General features: G+C 45.6%; 2 protein-coding genes across 2 annotated transcripts in view; one reads left to right on the top strand and one right to left on the bottom strand.

The window, feature by feature from the left end:
* Positions 1-27782, top strand: part of anks3 (ankyrin repeat and sterile alpha motif domain containing 3) — a 204546-nt gene that overhangs the window by 96966 nt on the left and 79798 nt on the right. The gene's annotated exons all lie outside the window — the stretch shown is intronic.
* Positions 477-27741, bottom strand: wdr90 (WD repeat domain 90; the record flags this gene model as incomplete). Its single annotated transcript, XM_084456145.1, has 43 exons — positions 477-634; positions 1929-2013; positions 2752-2871; positions 3595-3738; positions 3852-3982; positions 4430-4604; positions 5640-5762; positions 6089-6260; positions 6761-6884; positions 7146-7314; positions 7945-8135; positions 9483-9639; positions 10011-10132; positions 10989-11091; positions 11193-11260; positions 11396-11563; positions 11857-11991; positions 12243-12283; positions 12576-12709; positions 12958-13086; positions 13217-13378; positions 14141-14271; positions 14962-15092; positions 16383-16519; positions 17463-17698; positions 18339-18455; positions 18818-18948; positions 19156-19317; positions 19473-19588; positions 21110-21167; positions 21437-21582; positions 22186-22296; positions 22607-22675; positions 22803-22865; positions 23240-23506; positions 24457-24569; positions 24915-24982; positions 25198-25324; positions 25775-25945; positions 26048-26186; positions 27040-27216; positions 27360-27451; positions 27729-27741. The coding sequence occupies 43 exons, from the start codon at positions 27739-27741 to the stop codon at positions 477-479; spliced, it is 5586 nt and encodes a 1861-aa protein (XP_084312271.1).

Below are 27782 nucleotides of genomic sequence, written 5' to 3'. Positions count from 1 at the left end.
GAGAGAAAATGTATGAATTTAAATTATCAAACTTGTAAACCATCTATAAAATCATTTCACATAAAAATCACTTGTCTGAGTTGATCTTTCATTGTGTATGAATATCACAGGCTATTGACAGTCTCAATAACGGGTTAACATTGGAGTTACATCACATAGCAAAACAGAATAAACTTAGCTCACAGGCAACAAAAAACAACATTGAAAAGACCTCTTAGATACTGTATACATGAGACTTGGTTTTACCAGCCTTTAGTCTTTCAGTAATAACCCAATACTACCCGTAATATCCATCAGTCTTCATGAACTATAAAAACATTTCCAAAGCCCCACAGTGTTTACAGTATACAGTACAGTGGATTCTACAGACAGAGAGGGCTGAGGGTCTCTGATGGTCCACGACAGCATGGAGATTACAACAGTCTTGTACCATACATCTCCATGGGGACTACTGTACATCTCAATGGTTACAATACCTACAGGCCCTGGACGTCCCAGAGCAGGACCTCGTTGTAGGCTGTGGTGAACAGCAGCCTTCCTGAGGGGGAGAAGTGGCAGGTCTGCAGGGAGTCGCTGTGGTGGAGGAAGTCCTGGAACATGCCGTTGGTTGACTTGATCAGCTTCAGCACTCGCTCTGGCAGAAACAGGAGACACAGCTCTGTCACATCTTTTGTCTTTTTTTCTGGATTACCTGCTGTTATTTTCTTCCACAGCTTCTTTTCTCACCTTCTCCATCTTTCCCCACAACTAGGCTGATACAAGTGTTTCAGGTAGCGTCCAGAAATCCAAGTGGAAATTCACACCCCTAGTGCTGCGTCAAACGCGCTCTGATATCGGCATACCGTTTCAATAGGACCATGATAAGCTATATTACAAAAGGTAAGGTCCCGAACATTTGGAACATATTAGACCATTAACAAGGGGTGGTGACAAGATCTGTCAATTGAACCAACAGGAAACTTTGGATTCATTGTCCTGATGCTCTGAATTATCCAGGTCTATATGAGGACATTTTAATTATTATTAGGGAAGAATTTTTACATCTCACTTATCTGGCCCCCGGGTGATTACTGTTTTTTTGCTTCCCTCTGGAATATGTAGGGGTGGGTCGTATACCCACCTCCCTTGTTCTCTGTAAAGCGCATTGTGTTGCCTCTGGGTATGAAATGCGCTATACAAATAAAGCTTTGATTGATTGATTGATATTATGATTATTTCCTATCTGATTATCAACTGTCATTTCTCCTTTCCTAGGTGAGGAATAACAGCTTCTTATGTGTGGAAAATGTTTTTGTATATTCTTACTATTCTTGTTATATCTAGTTATATCATGTTGTGACAATGCTTTCTTTGCTTAAGACTCATTGCTTGCTTGGTAATAATAATAATGGCATTGCTCTCTACTCGGCACCTGTGGTGTTTTTTTGTGTGTACTGTAGGGTTGAACTCGTAGCACCTTTGTTATGCCCTGATGAAGTCCAGCTGGTTGAAACATGTTGGAATTTAAAAATATGTAGCCGTGCCACAGTAGAGCGAGCCGGTGAAGCGATGGAACTTCCGAAAGGTCAACTGGAAACACTACCGCCTCCTTACCCATAGATCCATGAGGTGCCTCCCACCACCTAACACCAACAACGTGGACGAGGCGTACTGGGAACTCTGCGGCATACTGGTGAACGTGTGTTTGTTGTCTTCCTGATATTGTGACACGCAAAACGTGTCTTCCACCACAAGATTTCCCCCCAGTGTACTAGCCAGTACACCGAAATTCTAAAATAATAAATTCACAGGGTCTCATGCAGTCTTACAATATGTCACGAAAATTATTTTTGGGGTATTACTAAGGCCAGTAGCAAGTAAAGGTGAATATTGAACTATAAAAAGGGATCTCATTGAGCTTGAAGAAGTTACAGGGAGGTGAGGAGTACCTTTGGAGCCCAGCGCTATGAGATGACCCCTGGGGGAGAGGCTCAGGCTGAGGGCCCAGTGGGACAGGGACATCTTCCTAATGACCTGGGGCAGAGAAGGACATAACACTGTCAAAAAACTACTGAACTAGGAGGGGGGAGGGGTTAGTGCATGTGTAAGACATGTAGGACAGGTAGACTGATAGGACATGTAGGACAGGTAGACTGATAGGACAGGTAGACTGATAGGACATGTAGGACAGGTAGACTGATAGGACATATAGGACAGGTAGACTGATAGGACATGTAGGACAGGTAGACTGATGGGACATGTAGGACAGGTAGACTGATAGGACATGTAGGACAGGTAGACTGATGGGACATGTAGGACAGGTAGACTGATAGGACATGTAGGACAGGTAGACTGATAGGACATGTAGGACAGGTAGACTGATAGGACATGTAGGACAGGTAGACTGATGGGACATGTAGGACAGGTAGACTGATAGGACATGTAGGACAGGTAGACTGATAGGACATGTAGGACAGGTAGACTGATAGGACATATAGGGCAGGCAGACTGATAGGACAGGTAGACTGATAGGACATGTAGGACAGGCAGACTGATAGGACATGTAGGACAGGTAGACTGATAGGACATGTAGGACAGGTAGACTGATAGGACATATAGGGCAGGCAGACTGATAGGACAGGTAGACTGATAGGACATGTAGGACAGGCAGACTGATAGGACATGTAGGACAGGCAGACTGATAGGACATGTAGGACAGGTAGACCCATAGGACATGTAGGACAGGTAGGCTGATAGGACATGTAGATAGACCTGTTTTTTAGCCAGGCTGTAAAAGGACAGCTCTTTCTCCACCCCATAGCCAGTGTACACGACCAGGCCCGGGTCAGAAGGGCTGAAAGCAGCCAGGCTGGGAGGCAGGCTGTCTGGATCCTAGAATGGTGTGTGTGTGTGTGTGTGTGTGTGTGTGTGAGAGAGAGAGAGAGAGAGATAGAGATAGAGATATGATACCACAAACCAGAAAAATTCCCAACACGATCTTCTTGGACTAATGCCTCTAAGACCGAAATAAGTCCAGTAGATACGCGTAATAATGGTTAACCTTCGAATAGAGACATGCAATTTGGTATCTGTGTTCTTTTTTTCACACTGAATTAAACCAGCTATAAGGCCAGTTTAATGGGGCCTTGTTAGAGCCTGAAGCAATGCAGCACCCTCAGCTTAGATGGATATAGTCAGGAACCCAAAAAGAAAGAAGACATCAGAGATGTCATAAATGAACACTGATCTGGAACTACTGCCACACTGGAAGTCAAAGTGACGCTAGAATTCTCAACAAGTTGCTCCTGTGGTCTCACAAGACACGTCATGCAACTGACCATAAGCCAACCAAAAATTTGTAATTTTAATAACTTGTAAATTTGTAACTTGTCAATTTTATTTGGAATTGAGTATTAGAGTTCATCTGTTTCAAGCATAATCTTGGATCACATAATCACATTTCATTGTGACTGTACACTGTACATTACATGTGACAAATAAAAGAATCTTGATCTTAATAAGCGTATCTTATAGGCATAGCTATCTACAGGCCGCTTGCACTCAACATCCTGTCAGTCATGTACTGTGATTGTCACTGCTGATCGAATCAGTTACCTCAGGATGGGCGGGAGCAGGAAAAGTAAGCCAATCCAGCAGCTCACACTTGTCCTTCATCCAATCGGACGCCCAAATGCTGACACGTCGATCTGTGCTGGCAGCTAACCACATCTCGTTGCCTTCGAGTCCAAATTCTTTGTACTGGTGGAAAGAAGAATTCATTACCATTCTTGGTTCATTTGACACTCATAGTGAGAGCCGTCCAATTCACTAAGCCTGATAGAATGTACTTCAGAGCCAGATGTAATACTAACCTGCTTCTTCACACACTGGATGGTGGTGACGGGTGCCCCCCTGTGGTCACTGATGACACGGAGGGTCAGTCCTGTCACTGGGCTGCTGACCGCCATCAGACCATCCCTCCCCGCTGAGAGGATCACCTGACCTGAGGGTCAGAAGTCGGCATGACCAGTTGCACTACCACTCACAACCTCAAGAGGCAGCAGAACACTGTTCAATTTCACCCAGTTGTGCACGTGGGCTTCCCGGTGCGATCTCCCCCTCAGCTTCTCAAAGAAATACAACACTATTGTGAGGGTACTCCAGTATGTACCATTTTAAACATTTAAATATTGCTATATTGCTATGATACATCGAGAACGTTAAGTGATTGAGCTGCTGTGTGAAAAATGCATCTTTGTAGACCTCCTGACTCCAAAATGTCCCCTAATTGCTAGCTCGTAGGTAGTTCATAACAGGTTCATACAGTAGCACAAAAGTTACACACTGCAGATGTAGGAAATGTTTTCAGCCTTGGTTAAACAATAACGTTGTATTCTACAGTATATTCCATTCCCACTGCACTCCTAGGTGTTCCCAGAGGGGCTCTGACCGTTGGCGGAGTACTGGACAGCCGAGACGGCCACCGGGTGGGGCTGCAGTTTGAGCTCCATCTCTGAGGAGGCCAAGTGGAAGATCCGGAGGGTTCCATCGCTGTAGCCTGCCGTCACGCAATTACCCCCTTTGGGGGAGCCCAGGGCGGGGCTCCAGCACACACACACGCAGCTCTGACCAATAGGAATAGAGGAAGGGGGTGGGGTAGGGAGTGTGTAGCGTGGTTAGGAAAACTCAACCGTATCAGTGACTATGTCAAAAAGGAAATATATTATTCTGCATTTCTATTAGAGAATTATTCGAAGTTTGTAGTTGTTGTGTAGAGTGAGCCTGGTTTTATGTACGTAGGGCTGCAACAACAAAGCAATGATAGTCAATAACATGTGCAACCCCCAATGCACATGTGGCAGAGATACTGTGGCAGCTGAATACATCTGTGCCCCGTAGTGCTAAGACCGAAATAAGTCCAGTAGATAAGCTTAAAGGCCCTACGAGGAGTTTCGGGAAGCGGAAGTGTTTTCCGCCCAAAAAGACCAAATTTCCCATGAGCCTCCCTGCGCAAAACCTTAGCTACCTGAGCCGGGTGTTTTGAAGACGGAACGATGGCCACCGACGAGGTAATTACATAGGTCTTACTAGTAACGTTACTTTTCACAATATATAACGGTCATATTTGCTCACGCTGTCTCTTGTCGGCGCCGTAGGCTACTGCAGTAAATCGTTTCGTCATTCCAAGGAAGTTCTGGACGACCCGACCACGAAATAATAATCTAAAAATAAACTACATAGAAGAAACGACATTTGTCGAAAATGGACACATAAACAAGTGTGGGTAATGTTGATTCCCCCACATTAAAATGAGACTGTTTCGTAACCAAAAATAAACTCCTCGGGGTACCTTTAATAATTATTAACCTTCAAAGAGACATGTGTATATGTGTGTGTATGTGTATATATATATATATATATATATATATATATATGATATGTGACCTTAAGTCCACAGTTAATGGCTGTTGCCATTTGCACTGTTAAGCACCAAAAACATGTTTGATCAAAATGTGCCTATACTGTATAAACTACAAAAATAAAAAAGAGCCTCTGAACTAATCAATTAATCAAAGTTATAATCGACAGGTTAATCACTTATCATAATAGTTGTTAGTTGCAGCCCTACTTGAGTTCATTGAGCTGGATGTCCCCCTCACCTGGTTGAGCACCTGGAACTGCACCACCAGCTCGTTGCTGGGGACGGACCACACCCTCACACTGCCATCCTCCCCGCAGCTGGCGAAGCTGCTTTCATCTGGGCTGAACACCACGGCGTTCACCTGGCAACAGAGGAGGGGGTCGGGGAGGGGGGGTGGTTAGTGCCACTGGAACAAGTATGATGGTGAAAAGTGATATACTAAGATACGATATAACTTAAATGATTTAGTTGCAATTAACTGGTGCTTGGCAATATTAATAATCCAGTCTTAAAAATGGTATAGTAGGTGACCTGAAAAAAAGGTCAAACAGGATGCTAAAGAGTGACAGAGATACTGTAGAACCGTTAATACAATAAAATATTAATTATTTTAATTAATTAATAATTAATATTAATTAAATATTAAATAAGGAACATCATCTGAAAATAAAGAGTCTGGTTCAGTACCTTGGTCTTGTGCCCACTGATGAGGCGAATGCTGGTGTTGTCCACCCAGTTGATGTACCAGAGGGTGCCCGCCGTGGTGCCCACGATGCCCATGTCCATCACGTCATCGAAGGCCGCGCTCACCACCGTCCCATCCAGCGTGATCTCCTGCTCCAGTAACACCAGAGCGCCCCTGCGTGACAGACACACACAGACCAATCAGAACAGAGGAGGAAGAAGTCATTAAGTAATTAAAGTAATTAACCTTCTCTTTATTTTAGGGGATTTCGAAATGACCGAAATGTCACATACGTACACTGTACACAAGATATACGATCTTAAAGGATAACAAGTGCACAGTAATGTATGAATGAATAAATGAATGAATGAATGAATGAATGGATGAATGAATGAATGAATGAATGAATGAATGAATGAATGAATGAATGAATATGATATACTAACCTATGAGAATCCTAACATGTAAAACATGGACTAAAAAAGCCAGGAAGCTTTTACATGTCTAAACTCTGTGGATTTGAAAAGTAGAATTGTGAGTAGAACAGACTATACTTTTAGTAGTTAGTTGGGGAAAGAAGATGGAAAGATGAGGATGGAAGGATGAGAAGAATGAAGATGAGAATGCGAGGAGGGGGAGGAGGACAGGTGGATGAGTAGTGGCGTGCTCCAGACCTGTCCTCTGTTGTGCAGGTCTCTCCCCCAGGCCTCATCCCCTGGACAGCTGCCACCCCCCACAGTCTCAGCCTACGGGTATTACTGCCGGTCAGCAGACGGTTGCCTCGACACAGCAGCACACCTACACACGCACACACACACACACACACACACACACACACACACACACACACACACGCACACAAACGCACGCACATGAAAACACACACACAAACACACAGTAATATTAAGGTCACTCCCCACATTCACGCATGCACTTAATGTTTTACACCACAGTAGAAGACAGATTGAAAACACACACACACACACACGCACACACACACACACACACACACACACACACACACACACACACCTGAATGGCTATCTATCTATCTGGTACCTATCTCTCCCTGGTCAGCCTCCCAGGTCATGAAGCAGCGCTGGGTGGGGCAGTCCCACACACACACGTGTCCTCTGTTGGTGCTGGTGAACAGGATGCCGTTGGCGTTGTAGCAGAGCGCCGTCAGCTCCACTTCACCCACCTCCTCCGGCACGCCCACCCTCTGGACCTGCAGGACGGGACGGGAGGGGAGGACTGGGGTCAGGGGTCAGGGGTCAGGCCAGCACGTTGTTGACCCTTGTTGCTGAGAGGCCCCGTTGATACAGCGGGCCGGTGGCAGCCCATCCTTAAATGGCTCCGCTCACTATGATCATTTTCCACAGGTTTAATTATGGAGTGAATGACAGCGCAGCGAAAATACAGCTCAGGATGGAAATGCGCTATACAAATAAAGTTTGATTTGATGTCTCAAGTTTTGAGGGAGTGTGCAGTTGGCATGCTGACTGCAGGAGTGTCCACCAGGGCTGTTGCCAGATACTACTGACTGACCACGAGCCTGAGCCCGGTCATGTGAAATCCATAGATTAGTGCCTAATGAATTCATTTCAACTTAAGAACTGTAAAAGTAAATGCTTTGAAACTGTTGCCTGTTGCGTTTATATTTGTGTTCAGTGTAGCTGAACAAACCATGGATACACTACTAATCAAAGGGAAATAGAGCTCCTTGTCTTCTGCAGATTTCTCACACTATGAGAACCATGAACAAAGCAGATTCGCTAAATCAAACACACAGAGGTGCCCCCAACACAGCTGAGGTGCGCCTCCTGTGTCCCAGGTGTGTGTTGGTGTCCTACAGTACCTGCAGCTCCCGGTCCGGGCCGGCGGTGGAGATGAGGCAGAAGACGACCCCCTGGCTGCCCACGCAGGCCAGCTGGCAGGCTGAGGAGGGGCTGAAGGAGGCGGCGTGGAGCGGCCCTGGCGCCGACACCCGGGACAGCAGCTGGAACGTCCTGCTGCTCCACAGCGCCACCTCAGGCTCCCGGAAGTCACCTGCAGGAGGAGGGCAGGGAGGAGTAGTGGGATTGGTGGGGATAGGGATTAGTAGTGTTGGTGTTTTTTGTTAAGTTAGTGTTGGTGGTGCTTGGCTACATCAGGATTGCTGCTACTACTGACTATCATATTATTAATAGAAATAACCGCCTCACAGTTGTATGCCTCCGCCAACAAGTCAAGCTTCAGTTTACATCCATGTCTGTCTACTGGAATCTGAAGACTTTGAGGGTCCTTCTACAGAAACCAAACATTGAACATTTCAATTTGAATCACCAAAAGAATAATACTGTGTACGTAATCGCAGGAGAATATGTGCTTCAGTCAAGTGCAAAAGGTGTTTGATGCAAGCACACTCGGCTGTGTAGAGGACAAGTGGACCAGACAGGCTCAGACTGCCAGACAGGGAACACAAACAAGTTGCAGCATATAATTATAAACTGACCACATACTGGGAATCTACATGGTTACTTTCTCGCCTGAAAACATATTAAAACGTAGAGCCGAGATTAAAAGGCTGTTTCATTTTAAAGCTGAGATGTGAAACATTGCTTTCATTTGTGATTTGTGAAAACTGTGATGAGGCTCTATCCGTGCATCTGTCGAAAAATAATACACACCCCTCCAGCCAATCAGAATCGAGTATTCACCCAGGCCATGGTATAATGAATAAACATTGCTTTACCATTGCAAGGACAGTGTTTATTTAATGTGATTATGAGATTGTTTTCTCAGCTGCAGTGGTAAGCAAAACATTATGATGTCACAGTGAAGTTGAACTTTTGGACAGAAAATGTCTTCGGGCTTCATCTTTTTATCCTATTAGATATTTGTGTGAAATTCTGTCATAATTAGCGTAGCGTTGTGAGTTATGACCAAAAACGTCTTTTGGGATGTCACAGTGACCGTGACCTTTGACCAACAAAATCTAATCGGTTTATCCTCGAGTCCAAGTGGACATTTAAACCTGAAGAAATTCCCTCAAGAGCTGTCGCGTCCACGAGAATGGGACGGACGGTGAACCCGAAAACGTAATGCCTCCGGCCACGTCTGTCGCCGGCGGAGGCATAATAATAAATAGGGGTTGATAATAAATTTGTCTTTTGTGTATTTGAATGAATGTGTAATGGGTATGACGGCTCCCATGCATATCTGGATTGCTCTGAAACAGTTCCTGATGCCATGAAGTAAATCATCCCTTTTGCTGTTCCCCGGTTGATAACGTTCAGTACTTGATTAGGGTAGACAGCTGTTTGGAGATCTGTACCCAGAGACAACTCTGCCAGGTTTCCCCCGAGCTGGAGGGCTATTGTCCAATTTCCCCCAGGGATCACTACATGTACTCACTGGCAGAGAGGAAGAAGAAGTCGTCTCTGGAAAAGGCCAAGCTCTGCACCGCCCCCCGATGGTAGGAGATGGTATTTCTGCAGGCGCCGTCCTGGACGTTCCATATGCAGATGAGGCTCCTGGAGCTGCCGCTGACCCCCGCCGCTGACGCCACCGTCTGGAAGAAAGAGGAGAGACGCAGACCTTGAGCCAAGCCCCTCCCCCTGGCTGGTCATAGAGAATCACAAAAATACAAACATGACCTGACTGAATCACTCACCAAAACAATCAAATATGAATACACTGTTCTGCACGTCCCAACAAGTCACACGGAGAAATCATATTCAAATAGACTGAGTCACAGACTTACATCCACATTCAGTCTTGACCGTGTAATATCTTCTTTGAAACAACGGCTCTTCACTATTACCATCATCATCACTACAGCTATATGGACCTCACCACCATCATCATCATCATCACCCTCGTCGTCGACCACTATCATCTTGGTCATCACCACCATCATCCCTACTGTCACTGCAGCCCTACCTGTGCATCGTGGGTGACCGCCAGAGAGGAGACCTCCTCTGTGTGCCCTCGCCAGTGTCTTTGAGAGCCGGTGTGGAGGTTCTCCACCACCACCAGACAGCCACACGAGTACGCAAACAGGCCTGCAACACAGTATAATGTAAATGTAAGGTAACATATATCAATTTACCTAAACCACACAAACACAACATACATCAGAAAGACATGGAATCAATGGGTGTGTTCGGAAATATACGCTCTACACTGAAATCAGAGTGCGTGCGTTCTAAGAACCAGAGTGCGCTCTGAATGTTTGAATAAACGAACTTTCCGGAGAAAGAAAATGTCCGGTTTGAGTTGTATCCAGGAATTTGTGTTGAATTATTTCATTCAGTTCATAGCACGTTGTGCTAGGCTAGTACTAAAAATGATAGTTAGATGCTAGCTAGCGAGTTATTTGAGTTATCCAGCTAAGGTTAGCTAACTTTGGTTAACATAGCTGAATAACCGTAATGGTAACGTTAGCAGATAAGCATGTTAACAACGACCAATAACCTCTGATAACTTTAGAAATAAATTACCCGACCAATAACCTCAGATGACTTCAGAAATTACCTGACCAATAACCTCAGATGACTTCAGAAATTACCTGACCAATAACCTCGGATAACTTTAGAACTTACCGATTTCTGTGCATCTTTGAAGAGCTGCCATTTCTGTGGTGACGTTAGTTTTGGTGCTCTCACGCTCCGTCTCCTCAACCAGAGTGGTCAGAGTGCGCTCTGACACTCCCAGAGTGTGGCGCTCTGAATAACCCAACGAGACATCCTAGCAACGCTCCCAATTTACTAACACTCCATCTCGTGTCAGAGTACGCTCCGGCACTCGGAGTGCCTATTTCCGAACGCGCCCAATGATACAATTATGCACTGTCTATGTCTGTCAGCAGTATTGAGTTGTAGATAAAATAGACCTGCTGGAGGATGTACAGGTACCTACCTGTGTCTGGATTCCACACCATGTTGCCACGCCCATTGCCGTTGTAGCCAATCACAGCTTTCAGGCTCAAGCCCTCCTCGCCTGATTGGGGGGCTACAGCAGTCTGAGATGGAGGCAAACAGGCAGATTTAGTTTTTATACAACAAGCAGCACATTCATGTATCATTGACTGGAGGTGAAGCAGAGGTGTGGCGTCGTCTCTACCTGGTCTAGAGTGGAGGTTTTGAAACGTGGGGTGAAGTGCTTATAGCAGTCAGGTCGTACAGGCTTCTCTACGACAATGTCAACTGCATAAGTAACACACAAAAAATTTTTTTGAAAGAAATTGAAAATATATCATTACTGAGGAAACGATTGTTTGCTCCATAGTTTCCTTGTTGTTGAAGTGGTCCCTGCTTGGTACCTACCACTGTCCCATCCTCCATTCTGACTGGTCTTCTGAGGTGACACGTCTCCGCCCCCTGCCATCTCGGTGACTTTGAGGAAGGAGCCAGCTGCAGGGGCAGGGGACGGGCGTGACAGGGGGACGGGCGGGACATCGCCAGTGTCTTCACACAGAGACAAGGACTGCAGATCTGCAGAGCAGGACAGAGAAAGGTCAAGTGGGATGACAGACAGAACAAGAGACATTCCCTCAGTCTGAATACCTCCGTTCCTTCGACCCTTTCACCTAATGATAATTAGCAGATCTGAAAGACCTGGATAGGTGAATGTCATAACAGAAACTCCCTTTCTCCTACTGGAGAGCTAGGTTGAGCAATAGCCACATAGTTCACCCAACATATCTTCTTTAACACTCCAGTGATAGCAAGCACATAGAGCAGGGGAGAAAAAATAAGCAGGACTGGAAAAAAATGACTTCACCTACCTTCCTGTACAATCCTGTCTATGGCGCTGATGTCCAACAAGGGCGGAGGTGAAGAGGGGAGGGGCGCCGTCCGCCGAGGCATCCCATTGGATAGCATCATTCCGTTGACATCGGGCTCCGAGTTAGCTTTTGGAAGTGATTACACAAATGGGATTCATTACCACATCTTCCTGTCTGCAGCACTGTGACTGCTAGTGGCACTTGTTATTGACGATGACAGCGATGTACAGTTAGTTCAATAATCTTAATCTTAATCTAGACAAATGGATTTATTATAAGTCATTTGGGTTAAATTACTAAAATGTAATGTAAATGCAGGCTTATTGTCCATTACATCCCAGGGCAACAGAGGTAAACAGTCTGTCATTTGTCTACTAGAAGTTTACCTGATTTAGCTGGCGAGACGGAGCCTGCAATAGGGGGTGAGCTGCAAGCAACAGAGAAGACACAAATCATACTACTGTAAGATACAGACATAAACCTGATACAGATACGGACACAAACCATACTAAGATACAGACATAAACCTGATACGGATACAGACACAAACCATACTAAGATACAGACAGGGACATGCTGGGACGGACGGACGGGGTGGGGTATGGGTGCTAGCGATTTGTCTACATATGCATTATTTTGCATGTGGCCAACGTTTATAAATGAGGCCCCATATATGTGGACAAATAGATGTGTTTAGCGAGAGATACAGACAGACTTACAGATGACAAATCCCAGACTCCAGGGGGTGGGCCAGGAAGTCCCAAAGGAAGATGGCGTCTCCCACCGAGACCACGCCCATCTGGTCAGGGGTGAAGCTCACCTGGCGGATCGGCTGGCTATGTCCTATGAACATCTGACACAGGCAGTGTGGATGACTAAATTAACCTGAAGGACTAAACTACATACCTATGCAACCGTAAAACTGCAATAAAAGATTATAGAATTTAGATACAATAAATGACACTAGCATTTGATTCATCCAATGATTAATTACATCACCAAACCAGAATGAAAATATATTTATGTATCCTTTTGTCTTACTTAGAAACACCTATTGATTGTGCCTATTCAAGGCAGGGATACAGGCTGTTGGCCAGGTACCTGGGCGTTGACATCCAGCTGCATGCTGTAATCCCACACCTTGACTGCGTTGTGTCCTGCCGTCAGCAGGAAGCGTCCGTCCTCGCTCACTGCCAGAGACGAGCACTGGTGCTTGTGGACCTTAGAGGCCTGCGGAGAAGGGGGGAGCACATACGGTAGCATCGTCGTTTGTGTTTATGGGAGCTGATCATGTGTGTTTGTAAATCAGAGGGCCCAAGATGGAAGAGAGGAGCAAGTGAGGGTAGAAGCAGTACTTCACCTCTCGGAGCAGCCTTCCGGTCCTGGCGCTGATCCAGAGGATCTTGTTGGCGGAGGTGGTGACCAGCAGATGGCCGGTGGAGGCTGGGGAGAAGCAAACCTTCAGGGCCGAGTCCAGACTAGTGCTCTCCACATCCAGGATGCTCACATCCACACGCAGGAGCTGGAGCAGGAACAGGAACAGGAGCAGGAACAGGAACAGGAGGCACAGCAGGAGGAGGTGGAGCAGAAGAAGGGACTTCGCTCAGGCACAACAAGGAGCATCATATTGTGTAGAGTAGGTAATGTGTACAGTAGCGTAGACAGCTGAAAAAACATGTGGATCTGATTTTCTAGACATGGATTAAGCCTGGTCCATGAAGCTATAAAAAAGATTTGGTAATGCTTTAGAATAACCTCTGTTACCATTTAAAAAGCATCTGTTCATCCTTTACAAATCATTATTACAACATTTATAAACGTTACTAAGCTATTTATAAATGAGTAGCTATGTATTTATAAACATGTTTCAAATGATTTTCTATTGTAATCTAATAAAATCATTTATAAGGTATGCTAATGGTCAGCTCACATTTAATGAATCATTTATAAATGACTATTCAACAAGTTTTAAATGATTTACTAATGATTTGTACGATAATTGATAAGGTATGTGATAATGGTCTGCTTACCATTTACGCTACTTATACAGTAACTAACTAAATCCAAGCACTTTCAAGCACTTCATTCAAAATTCAAGAACTTTCCCAAGCTTGAGAGCAGAGCGCCACATTAAAATTCAAGCATTTTCAAAGACTTCAAGCACCTGTATGAACCGTGACACTGTGTGCTTCAGCCCGGGACACAGTCCCCCCCCCCACAGGAAGACACTGAAGCCATCAAGAGGACAGGGGTGGGGGGCTGTTGTTATGCTGACAAACAGTACCTCGTCCAGCGAGCGGGCGTCCATGATGGTGACGGTGTACTCTGTGGGGCCGACGAAGGCCAGACAGCGGCTGTCGCTGCTCACGCTGAGGGCGTCCGGAGCGCGCTCGGCACCGCGCGCCACCACATTGCCTAGCAGAGGGCGGGGAGGTGAGTGGTATCTACATCATTATCAACACTGGGATTTGATGAGAGCTTCTCTGGAGAACGGTCAACTAGAAATACACGATGGTATTTCTGTGATTTTTGACAAATCAATGATGTAGCTATTTCTAACTGTTACTTCCCACTTTGCATCTAAAGGTGTGTAGCAACTAATAATGTAATAACTATTGATAATGCAATGATACTGTCATAGAAATTGTAGTTTCACGTTTCAACACCTCCTTTGTAATTCACCACCTCCCTCAACCTTTCACATAGACAGGATGACCTCTCCAGGAGGTCGAGACACCTAGACGTTGTCTGCTCCAGAATAACCATCCTTTGTCCCTGCAAGAATTACCGCCTTTTCTCATGTCACGTGTCTGTATTCTCGACCACTGTTGATGACGTCTGCCATTTAATATGACGTGTACAGGCCTCTGCTGGAGTTTTTATGTGTACGTACTCTCTAGGCACAACACCATGTCCAAGTGAGGACCAGGTGTTCCCTGACAGCTGTGTGACACCCTCAGGAAAGCTTGATGCCGAAACACATGGTTACTTTTTATTATATTAAAATTAATTTACTTTTTCTAATGTATAAAGTGCTTTGTTATTGCCCAGATAAATAACTTTAAAGGTGTTTTAACTGTAAACATCCCATCTCTACATACTCACCGAGTACTCTGACCACGTGGTGGTCTTCCTGGGAGGAGTTGTAGAGAGACAGAGAGCCCAGGGAGCCGGCGCTGTACATGAACTCTCCATCAGGGGAGAAGGCCAGGCCTACCACCTGGCCTCGGTGCTGCCTGACGCACGGGAAACACAAACACAGGGGCGGCTGTAGCTCAGTTGGTAGAGCGGGTTGTTCAATGATCGAAGGGTCAGTGGTTCGAATCCCAGCTCTGACTGTCCACATGTCGAAGTGTCCTTGAGCAAGACACCTAACCCCAAATTGCTCCCAATGAGCAGGTTAGCACCTTGCATTGGCAGCTACCACCATTGGTGTGTGAATGTGTGTGTGAATGGGTGAATGAGAGGCCATTGTAAAGCGCTTTGAGTGCCGCTAAGGTGGAAAAGCGCTATATAAGTGCAGTCCATTTACCATTTACCATTTACATGGAAAGGCCAAGGAATGGAGGGAAGCACACACCTGGAGAGGTGCTGGCTGCTAGAATACGAACTAAGATGCCCTGACGAAGGGAACCTGCTGTAGAAACACAGCAGCCTAAATAAGTCTTTTTCATTGGAGCTACTAGTGTGTTCTTTTATTTCAAACACAGAAAACACAACCATGAGCCCTAAGACCTGAAGTTCAAGCATTACTTTTAACTGAATCTGCATAGCCAATTATAATATTGAAAAGATTGTATTTCATAATCATCCCTCAGCTCATACACTCTACCAGTAAACTTTCCCCTTGACAGATATTGCACATCTTAAGGTCTGTGTAGAGACCTAAAAAGAGCACATGCAAGGGTTTGTAGGAGTTGAAATAAGTATGGTGCGTTCGTTTATAACTAGGAGGTGGCAAATTGCGACTTGCTACTAGGAATTATTAAATAAAACACCGCATGAACTCGCACTTCCTCGTCGCAAATTCGGATATGTTTCTCAGCCCCCAGTTGCTCGAATGCACTAGATATAACTAGGTAACTGTGATATAATGGTATATAGATATAACTAGGTAACTGTGATATAATGGTATATAGCTTGAATGCACACAGGTCGGAGGTAGGTATTTTGCCACTTGCGACTTGCCACCTCCGACCAAAAACGAATGCACCAGTAAAGTCGATTAGAGTTGAACGGGTACTGTATATGGCTGGGGAAAAACACCATAAAATTATAAAACTATGTATTTTCTTAGATCTAGAGACCATTCAACCTTCACTCTTATGTACAATACAATGGAATACAAAACTGAATTGGTCCAGTTATCAGAAATCATGCGTATTTTTACCTGTTATTACCCAGGTTATGCTACTTGTCAGGTCATGTTTTTCTTATTCACACAGATAAAGTGAAAGACACACTAAATACAAAGTGGAAAAAAAGACAACAGGTGTGCAGGTGCGGTTGTGAACTCTAGAACTAACTTGTGCTCGGCCAGCAGGTTGGCGCTGGAGATGTCGAACACTCTCACGACCCCGGAGCTGGATCCGCAGGAGAAGACCTGCAGGCGGGGGTGGAAGGCCACGGAGCAGGGGGTATCCTCCGACACAAAGTCATACAGCTGGAGGACGAGCACACGGGGTTCAGAGCCGTTTACAAGGGTTGAATCACAGTTAAATCAAACGGTTTAGAGAGAATGGAATAAGAAGAATTATTGATTTGTTATACAGCATGCACAAGTACACTTGACTCAAACACATGTGAGTAATGGGCAACACAAGGAACACACACACACACACACACACATCAGCGTTGCCAATGAAATGCTTCTCCTGCTCTTAACCCATCCCATTATCCTTCCCCCAGGGTTAGCCGGGAGCATACAGTAGGCAGCGTGCATGAGCCACGCCCGGGGACCAATCCAAGCGCTCCTGTCCGTCTTCGTCAGGGTAAAAGTATCACTGCACCTGCGTATGCCCCCTTGTTACAGTGTTTCCAAAAGCTCTTTCTGAATGTTGCATCAGTGACTGGTGGCTCGCCTCTGCCTGCATGCTGCCTCAGCGCTGTCTCAGGATTTCCTTGCGGTGCACCATAAAGGAAAGAAACCGCTCAATTAATTGGCTGATGTCACATTTCCTAGCTCAAGGAAACCTGCAACGGACCTGATGAACTCCACAGCCGTCTTGAGCTGCGAGGGCACTAGACAAAAAGAAAGTTGATCGTCCCCCTGAAATGGTACCCTGGCTTCACTCAGACCCAATTCGCAAAACTGCAAAGGGTCTGGAGCTGGAGACCAAAATGCCTCTGGAGTCCGGACGCATTTGGATAGACGTACAGCCAATCAGAGTGAAACGTAGGTTAGTCGTCGTATCATCGTATCAAATGGGTACAGTCGTTGTATTAAACCCGCCCCATATTAGATAAGCGGTGACCGTGTGTCTCACTACAGTATATGACAATAAAAGCTGTTTGTTTAGTTTTGTCGTACACTTTGGACAAAACAAAACAAAATTCACACGTGGCAGTTGTAACATTGTAACATGTTTTGCAGCTGTTTATCTGACCTGCTGCATGGAGTCCATGTCCCAGACGCGCACGGTGCCGTCGCAGGAGGCGGAGCTGAGGCGCCGACGGACGCCGTCCACGCTGACGCCCAGCACGCTGTCTGTGTGCGACCTCATGAGGGTGCTGTAGCCACGGCTCCTCACGTCCAGGTAGCCAAGGTTACCGCTGGAAGTGGCAGCCATTACGTTGAGACCATCAGCTGACACTGACACCAAGGACACCGGTCCTTCATGCTCTGGGAGGGGGGGAGCAAAGAGAAGAGGAATAATCGGTACATGCAAAATATGTGTGTGTGGTTGTACGCGTGCGTGATACCGTTGATATCTGCAGACTGGGTGCCTGAAGTTAGTTTCAAATACAGCAGCCAAGACGAGCAGTTTTAAAATGTCTTTAGTTCTAAAATGTCTCTCAAACTGGACTGTTGAAGATTCATCCTGTCAAATCTTTAGAACTGCAGCCGCTTCAAAACAAACATTTAATTCCTAAACTGCTTAAAACTCTCTTGGCAGTTGTAAATCCAGCTTCCACACTCCTATACTGAACAGTGCAGCATGTTGTACCGACACATTCAAAGAACATCAATACCGTACAAATGTTTTACAGCCAACATTCAAACTGTGCTGCGACGCGAATCAATGTTAAAGGGGTACTTCTTTTTTCTTTTTTTTATGTTTCGCATTAATTTACCATGTTTATGATTTCAAAATGTCCTTATTATTCAGTATGCAAGAGCTTGATTGACATAGCTGCTTCTGTGACCCCAAAAAGTGAAATGATGATGTAATAGCTCATTTGCATGCACATCACACTTTTTGGGCCTTCCTATGGAGATGATTGACCGGCAGGCTGGGGATGGGGCTGAATGCTGTTCATACCAGCCTCCAGGAAGACGGTGGAGAAGTCCAGGGGCCAGAGACGCAGGTAGCCGTCCTCCGAGCCGGTGGCGCAGAACGCTGACCACACACTGATGCTGTTCACAGCTATGCCTGGACCTGAGACACACACACACACACACACACACACACACACACACACACACACACACGCACACACACACAGACACTTTAAGCCACAGGATGTAAAGGCTTGGACTAACACCCTAAAAGCCCAGTTATACTAGTCTTATCCTAAAGGTCATGGTTTTCTCTCTCTCTCTCTCTCTCTCAAGGACATCTTCTCTGTTCATCTTCACCTCTCACCATCTCTCTCTCTCCCTCTGAATCACTCTTTCCTCCCCTCCCTGTTCTCTCGATTCATCATCAACACCTCAAACACATCCACGCTGAGATTTTGCCCCCCAGCTCCCCTCACCCCACCCCCAGCTCCCCTCACCCCCACCCCCAGCTCCCCTCACCCGTGGTGAAGGTCTGTTTCTCCCGGCGCTGGCCGTGGGGCAGCTGGGCCGGCTGCAGTCTCCTCACGTTCTTTATCGTCACACTCCCATAGTCGATCTCCAGGATGTGGCCACTCCGGCTGCTGGCAAAGCTGTGAAGAAAGGACAGACAACAGTGGCTTTCTGGGGTTTTTTTTGTCGTGTTTTTTCCGAGTAAAAGCGGCCTTTAGAAGCGGAAGGCCACTGTGTGCTTCTTCAGAAATCCTTATTGGGGGGGTTGTGTGTGAGGAGGACGGGTGTGGCAGAGTGATGGGCATACAGTCTGAATGTGGGGTTCATGTGCGGAGCTGGTCACTGACAGTGTTCTGTCGTCAGGCTCGCCGTCCGCAGGGTGTCCCTCCTCGAAAGCGACGTCGGTGAAGTCCAGGGAGTGGTATTCCCCCAGGTTGACAGGGCATGAGCGCAGGGCCCCGCCCCTCACGCGCCACAGACGCACGTTGTCACGACCGCATGACACCATCCTGACATGACACACACAAGCACATGAGTCAACACACAAAATGCAGGAGTATGCACACACACAGGGCACACACACACACACACACACACACACAAACAGGGTTCGAGCATCTCTATGACCCATTTCCATTTCAGAGACACTTTCGTATGTGGTCACCTTGTATCGTCAAAGAAGGCGATCTTCATGGTTTGTATGTCCACATCTGTGTGTGCTTTGGCCAACACTGTTACCTCTCCTTTTCTGGCGTGCTGTGTGCTCCACACCACTACCATCTGCGAGGGGTGAGGCAAGGACACCAAACACATGACACACTCATTTATTCATCTACTTGGGAGAAGCGTGATCCATCTTGGAGAGCTTTTAACTCATCCAGTGATCACTTCTAGAGGTTCAACCTGTTTTAACTCGATCCAGTGATCACTTCTAGAGGTTCAACCTGTTTTAACTCATCCAGTGATCACTTCTAGAGGTTCAACCTGTTTTAACTCATCCAGTGATCACTTCTAGAGGTTCAACCTGTTTTAACTCATCCAGTGATCACTTCTACAGGTTCAACCTGTTTTAAATGCAGCAAAAACAAAATATATACAATTCTCTAGATCCTGCTCTCTAGGAAGCTGACTTCAATATCGGCACTTTCAATGGTTCTGTAATTTAGAGAGTCTCCTCTTACAAATATCTTGGGATTTGTATTGATGACTGATGAAAAGCTCTCCTTCAAGATGCAAGTTAATGAGCTACAGTATGTTACTACATGTATGTAAAAAGTTACGGGTGAAACTCGGATTCTTCTATATAGAAACAATGTTTTTCATGTAAGCTTTTAGTTCAGGCTAGTTTTGTATGACGCTAATCTAACATGACCTTCCTTCCACAGCCTCCCCTTTACCCCCCCCCCCCCCCTCCCTCTTGTCCTCCCACTTTGGATACTGCATGATGCTCTATTCTATCTCTCTCCCTCTTTAGTCTGTGTTCTCTGTCTTCTGGCCAGCTGTGTTCTATATTGGTCTGTCTTTTAGTTTCTTCTTGTTTTTTTTTGCTGCCATTTTGGTCAGGTGTTGCTCGAAAAATAGTTATTTAATCTCAAGCTTCTTTACCTGGTTAAATAAAGGTTAAATAAATAAAAAAATGAAATGATGGTGACATTATTTATATACACGCTGCCCCTACCACCTTGAAACAGCTTGAGACTGTTCAAACTGTTCTATCATTCAGCACTTTGTTTTATTACTGGTGATCATTTTAGGATTCATCATTGTAATCTCTATCAAGCAGTAGGTTGGTCATCCCTGGCCACTAGAAGAACAGTATCTACTCTTATGTGTATAAAACAATCTTATACAGGAGAGTGGAGCACATCTTACATTTTCAGAGGTGCAGACTAATTGAACAATCAACAGTAAAAAATAAAAAATAAGGAAGTCGCACACTCAAATTTTCTCCTCTGCTGTGATTTTAATAGACCAACATTTAGGCAAAGAGCCTTTGTCAGGATGTTCAAGCAATCTTGAAAACAAAAGCTTCCCAACTATTTGATAAACATCTGCATTCACAGCCACAACAACACACACTGAAAAAAACACACACTCCACTGCCATTCCAATGGAGTGAAGATGACTAATGCAGACTGCCATACTAAGTGATGAATTGCCTCTAGATGGCCTTTTTCATAAGGCCTCAAAATCTGGCTGCCAAAGATGTGAACTGCCGACAAAACACGCCCTGTCAGTCAGTGCAGTGCAAAGTTAAACCAATCACAGGTTGGGAGTGCAGCTGTGCTGGACGGTGCTTACCGTTTTGCTGTGGTTGTCCTTGCCTACTCCACAGAGGGTACCTCCACTGTACGAGAAGCTGAGAGATACACAGAGGTGAGGACAGCAAGGACACCTGTGTGTGTGTGTGTGTGTGTGTGTGTGTGTGTGTGTGTGTGCGCCAGTGTTAAATAAGATAATTAAGTTGTGTGTGTATTTGTGTTCTTGTGTGTGAAAACGCTCACCTGGCCACCTCAGAAAGGAATATGCAAGATTGGATTTGAATCTCAGAAGAGGTCGGTATGCGTGTGTGTGTATGTGTGTGTGTGTGTGTGTGTGTGTGAGCGTGCGTATATGCGGTGCGGTCACCTGAGCGAGGAGAGCGAGTGGGCGTGGGTCTTGAACATGGCCAGGCAGCTGGCCTTCAGGTAGTTCCACACCCTGACCACACTCTGGCTGCCGGTCTGGGCTGACGCTAGCACCGTGGTGTTCCCGTTAAACGCCAGAGCAGACACCTGGCAGCACACAGACACACACACACTGTCATCTGACACTCGCAATTCACAGGCGGAAATAAGGAGGAAACGCTCACCTGTATTAGACAGGGGCAGGCTGGCTCAGTCAACACAACAATAAGGAGTCCCAGGCCAAATATGTTCTAATCCACCCATGTTTAGACAGCAAGCCGTCTTCATCAGGGTACCAAAACATCCTTCTGTATTTGGTCACATCTTTTTGTTTGTCGTCAATCAATACACACAGGCAGAAATAATAATAAATGTGTAATGCTCTGTGTTTTGAATGGAGACAGAGTGGGATGAAATCAATCATGGTCACAAGCACGCAGACACACACACCACCCCAGACATACCCCATAACACTTCTGTATTTGGTGACTATAAAACATCTAAAATCTAAAGGTTCAATGAGGGTAGAGTGAAAACCAAGTATCTTGTACAATTAACTGTGTGTATGTGTGGTTGTGTGCGTGTATGGTTGTATGTATAGTTGTGTATGTGTGTGTGTGTGTGTTTGTGTGTGTGTATGTGTGTGTGTGTGTGTGTGTGTGTGTGCGTGACCACGGGAGAATAGGCGGCCATTTCCAGTACGTCCTTAACCTTGTCTGTGTGGCCAATGAAAAACCTCTGTTGTCCTGAGGAGATCTCCATGGAGACGATGATGGCGTGGCAGGGATACACCACCGTGTCGCCACTCTTGTTCCACAGAGCCTACGGAGACAGCCAGCGTCAACAGAAGCAAGATTGGTCTTCCTCTTCCTGTCGACATTAGTGCTGGAATGTTTATGTATGTGTATGTATGTACAATAAACAAAAAAAAAAGTTAATCTATATTTGAACAGGGTAGCCTATTGAAACCTACTGTAGGTCTCTTTCTCAAAGACTGTGAGAACAACAACAACAACAAAAGAAAAGACGGAATACAATGCAGACATACAATAAACTCACTCCGCTATAAAACACATTTCCATTACATTTGCCCTCACATGACTAAATATGTAATATCTCTGTGGGCACTTACACATTTCATAGTGGCTCCTCCGAAACCGATGATTCGATTCAGCCTGAGAATGGGGTCCGGGTGCAGCTTCTAGGAGACAGAACAGACACAAGTATGCACACACACACAAGCAGACACAGAGTCACGCACGCAGAGGGCATTAAACAGAAGCTGAGAGAGCCATGAGGCGTTGGTGTGAGGGTGGTCCTCCTCTTACCCGCTGTTTGGACTGCTTGGTAGATGGAAGGGGAACCGGTCTTGAGACGGCGGTACACACCACCTGGAGGTGCAAAATCAACAGTGTTTCACCATGCCTCTCTAAGAGGAACACTGCTACTACCGTAGACACACAAACTTGTTATGACAGAGGTGTGAGGTTCGAAGTGTGTGTGTGTGTGTGTGTGTGTGAGTGTGTGTGTGTGAGTGTGTGTGTGTGTGTGTGTGTGAGTGTGTGTGTGTGTGTGTGTGTGTGAGTGAGTGAGTGAGTGTGAGTGAGTGAGTGTGTGTGTGTGTGTGAGTGTGTGTGTGAGTGTGTGTGTGAGTGAGTGAGTGAGTGAGTGAGTGAGTGAGTGAGTGAGTGAGTGAGTGAGTGAGTGAGTGAGTGTGTGAGTGTGTGTGTGTGTGTGTGGATCATTGATCCTGTATGAACCTCACCTCCTCTACGTCACTGTCATCTGTGTGGTTGATGATGTCATCCTCAGGGTGCACGTACACGTGCACGCCCCCGTCGTCAGCGCAGGGGGTCCCGGGGGCCGAGCGGTGTGAACTGGAGGCCCACGACCCCGGATCCCCTCTGTCCTCAGGGTCGTCGCCATGGCTACCGCAGTCCCCCTGGATGTGTTGGCTGCTGCTCAGTCCAGCAGCGACCACGCCCAGCTCAGGAACGCTGGCGGTCACCAGGGGGGTCCGATGTCTCGGGAGCTGGGGGGGGGGGTAGAATACTCTGAGGATGCGTCCAAAATTATCTAAAACGACCTAAATCAAACTAGCACATTTACATTTTAGTAATTTATCAGAAGCTTTTATCCAAAGCGACTTAAAAGGGGCAAAACATTTGCACACCTGTAGGTAGACAGGTGCGTCAGAGAACACCATGGGCCAACTGTAGTCAAATAAACTTCGGCACACTGTCTTCTTCCCTTGCAATCAAAAACGATTCGTTCCCAGCACCGAATCGTTGTCTTTAATAAATAGCCTGGTCCACAGAGCCAAGTAGTAAAAGGTTTTTCATTGCAAACGACGAAGACGAAGTGCACAGGAGTCCTTGATTTTAATCCAATAAGTATCTTTGTCTAGAGCATGGGTTCCCAAACTGTGAGGCGCGCCTCCCATGGGGGGCCCCAATTCAGGGGAGGCGCGGAGGGATGGTTAGAAAAAAAAAAAAGAAAAAAAAAGGAAAACATTTTTTTTTTTTTTGAATTTTCTATGGTTTTTATGAATGAAAGGTGATTTTCAGAAGATCAAAATAAATAATGGGAGAGATGTATACTAAATTGGGAGTGGATAGTGCAGAGAGAGCCTCCCCCCGCAGGCATGAATGTATTGTGCGAAAACGTCATAACGTTAACTAGCAACAGGTGCCACCGAGCTAACTTAGCTGTGTAACGTTATAGGCACTGCATAACACTGCCTTGCAAAATTGACAAATTTAGGGGGTTTGGGGGGGGGGGGGGGTCGTGGGTGTGTCACTGTTTTCAGAGGGGAGGCCCACATTGATGGAGTTTGGGAACCCACGGTCTAGAGTATGTGAACTGACTATACATCCCAGGCATCTTCAGTAACGCCTTCAATAAAAGCAAGCAGCCACAGTGTGTGATATATATTATAACCTAGCACGCTACGCCATGGCTGGGCTGTGTGAACAGTCTCACTGGTTTGGGTGTGGTGATCTGCTGGATGAGAGACACGCGGTCCTGGACCGACTGGCTGAGGTTGACCCGGCGGGACGTCTCTCTCACTGGGCCGGTCCCAGCTGGGCCGCACGCTGGGGAGGACATGCACACACACATGATCACACACATGCACACACACATGATCACACACATGATCACACACATCTCATCTCTGACTGCTTGTGTTGTCCCAAATTATGTTTTTTTTTTTTTTTTAAGAAGATTAAAACTCCCATTCCGCAATGAGTTGATTAGTGGAAGTGTGTGTGTGTGTGTGTGTGTGTGTGTGTGTGTGTGTGTGTGTGTGTGTGTGTGTATGTATGTGTATGTGTGTGTGTGTGTGTGAATATGTGTGTGTGTGGGGGTTGTTCAGCAGTGGAGAAACAGTATAACCATGGGTTTATTGATCTTTGTCTTAAGCCTTGTATGACACTTACTGGACAAAGGGCTTGTAAGGCCTTTCTGAATGGAGTCGAAAGGCATCTTGGCACCATCAGAGGGAAACCTGAGGACATCCCATAATACCTTTCTTTACTGAATTTATTGGGAACATACACCTATCAGTCCAGTAACCTGTTAGTTTCCTAATAAGAATAATATGCAGTAGGAATTCCGTATACTGTACTCTACACTGTATAAGTGTGTGTGTATGTGTGTGTGCTTAAGGAAATAATGACCATAGTGATATGTTTCATTCACGTATGTGGTAATGCTGCTCACCTTATGTAGTCATAGAGGTTGTGCCAGTTGTCCCCCTTGGACACAGGGAAGCTCATCTCCCTGGGCATGGGGCCTGTGCCGTGGGCGGACGCCAACCCCGCCTGCTTGGCCTCGCTGAAGGACACCCCTGGACCAGCAAATGGACATAAAGATAGTTTTGTTCTTAATGGATGAAGAAGAAAAGAAGACAAAGAAGACGACTAGCCGTGATGTTTCTGTTCTGCAGCTTGGCTAACATAAATGTCTCACAGTGGACAGTAGATGTTGGAAACTTTTAAGTCACGGCAAGAGCTCAAGAACTTTTTGGAAAACTAGCCCCATTGACTGAATGGTACTGTGCCTACAGTAGTGGTGCATTGTTGCAAAACATATTTAAAGTAAAATAATAGCACTCTATGCAGAGGGTTCAAGGGTTTCATGATGGTTCTTTGTGTTCTACTTTGGACATTGGTGTCCAATGTCCTTTTGTTAAAGGGGATAGAATAATGAAATGAACTTGTCCCCATGTCCCTGTCTAAATGAAGGTAAAACAAAACTAAAAATAATACTAATAACACAAAAAAGAATCCAGTCTCACCAGGGTCTAGGAGCAGGTCGCTGGTGAACATGTTCTTGACAGACATGTTGGCGCACAGCTTGACACTCTTCAGGTGGCTGTGGCGTCGGTTGAGGTAGACGGACAGCACGTACTGCAGGTCCATCATCAGACAGGTCCATCGCACAGCAGAGGGGGCCGGGCCCACTAGATCTGCACCACAGAACCATATAGCACAGTATCATTAAAGGATTAGTTCCCCAACTACTTGAGTAGTTTTTGTGTAGCGTTACTCTTTCCATCCCTGGTGTTTACCGCGTCTGGCTGTTCTGGCCGTGCTCTCGTACACCGAGCCCTTAGCTGCTCCGCACAGGAAGGGGAACTGCAGCCAGGTGGCCGTGGACTTGAACTCCTTGAACAGGTTGGAGAAGGAGACGCGGATCACCTGGCCCTCCTAGCATACGAGAGCACAGTACTGAGAGAGGGCAAATGACCGCATGGTCACATACAGGTACTGTTATCTGTACAGTGTTGATACAATCGCTACAATGGTCAGCCATTCATAATCATAATTCATAGTAATTGCACAGCAAGATGGCTCATGTAAAGGTTTGAAACTCAAAATACCAGAATGGTGAAAGGCTTCAGCGACAGATGGGAAACAAATCTTGAGGACACCAGGGGAAACTAAGCTATTGAAGACAGCTCTATAGGTGTATCCTGTATATTGAATAAATGATGGTTTCTCAAAGCACTTCATTGTCAGTGTGTCAGAGGAATAAGTTAATCATCACATCCCTTTCCAGGATTATAGTTATCTAAATCCCTTGCAAATCAAATTGGATATTCTTACTAATATACAGTGTGAAATCTCCAGGCATGCCTTAGGGAATATTTGATTATTAAAATCTGAAGAGCTAAGACAACCCCAAAATGTATTTCGTTCTCTTGACGCCAAAACTCAGTGATGGCTCAGTTGTGATTTTGCAATGCAGCCTGTTGAAATGAGAGTTGAATACCTGATCAGGCTAAATGCCAGGCTATTAAATGTCATAATGGGCTCTAACAGAAAAGTTAATTAACATAGCTTCATATAAGATTTCTTGTGAGTAGGAGTGTCTAGCATCACAATGTAAACAAAGAACAGCAGCATAAATGCACAACTACTTCTTGGAAACAGCAGTAACCTAACTAATAGCACTGACAATATTAGTGCCATATATAACGATTAAACTAATAAGGAGTTATGGAAAAACTAGTACCAGGTGTGAAAATAAAACACCCCCATGACCTCATGTGTTCAGTACCTCTGCAGCGATGTCCAAATGCACCACAAAGTGTTTGGCAGGGCTGGGTTTGAAGAGGAGGTAGTAGTATCGTCCAGTCAGCCCCAGGGACTGAGTGCTGGTCTTTGGTAGGAGGATATAGTTGCTGGCTGGAATAGACCCCCGAATTCTCAATACTGAGCACTTCAGTGTCTTGTCCTGGCAGAATATCACAATGAAAAATGTGAAAATATGTAATATATTATGTGTGGTATGTATGGGCTACATGGTCAAATTGTTTACAGCCTCATGTAATGACAGAGGTATAATTATTGAACTGCTGTAATGGTCTGTTGCGCTACCATGTATGTTGTCACATCCCCCTCTCTGGATGACTTCTTCCATTCTTCAACTTTCATGTGCTTGAAGATGTTGACGTAAGGGTGTTGCCACACTGCAAAAGACAATACAGCAAAAATATTGACAATACCAGACGGTTTCTATCTGCCAATGGCTTTTATATTGTTTGAAACTAAGTGGTGGCTTGGAACTGATGCAGTTCCATAGTTCAGATAGTCAGAAAACTAGTCAAATCAAGCTACTGTAACGTTGCTGGGTGTTTTAAGGAGGACGGTCTGCATGTGCCAGGTTGAGTCTTTTCTTCTCAAGTGCATGACTGGAGCTCAAAAGCTATAACAAGTTAATTCAGTTTATGAAAATAAATTATTTACCTCTCGAGGCCATTGTCAGAGATTGAGAAAAAAACGTGATGATTAAAAGATACG

The sequence above is a fragment of the Borostomias antarcticus genome (genome assembly GCF_949987555.1).
Source record: "Borostomias antarcticus genome assembly, chromosome: 22".
Taxonomy (NCBI): domain Eukaryota; kingdom Metazoa; phylum Chordata; class Actinopteri; order Stomiiformes; family Stomiidae; genus Borostomias; species Borostomias antarcticus.
The sequence above is the reverse complement of the archived record's forward strand: the minus strand, read 5'-3'. Positions and strand labels throughout refer to the sequence as shown.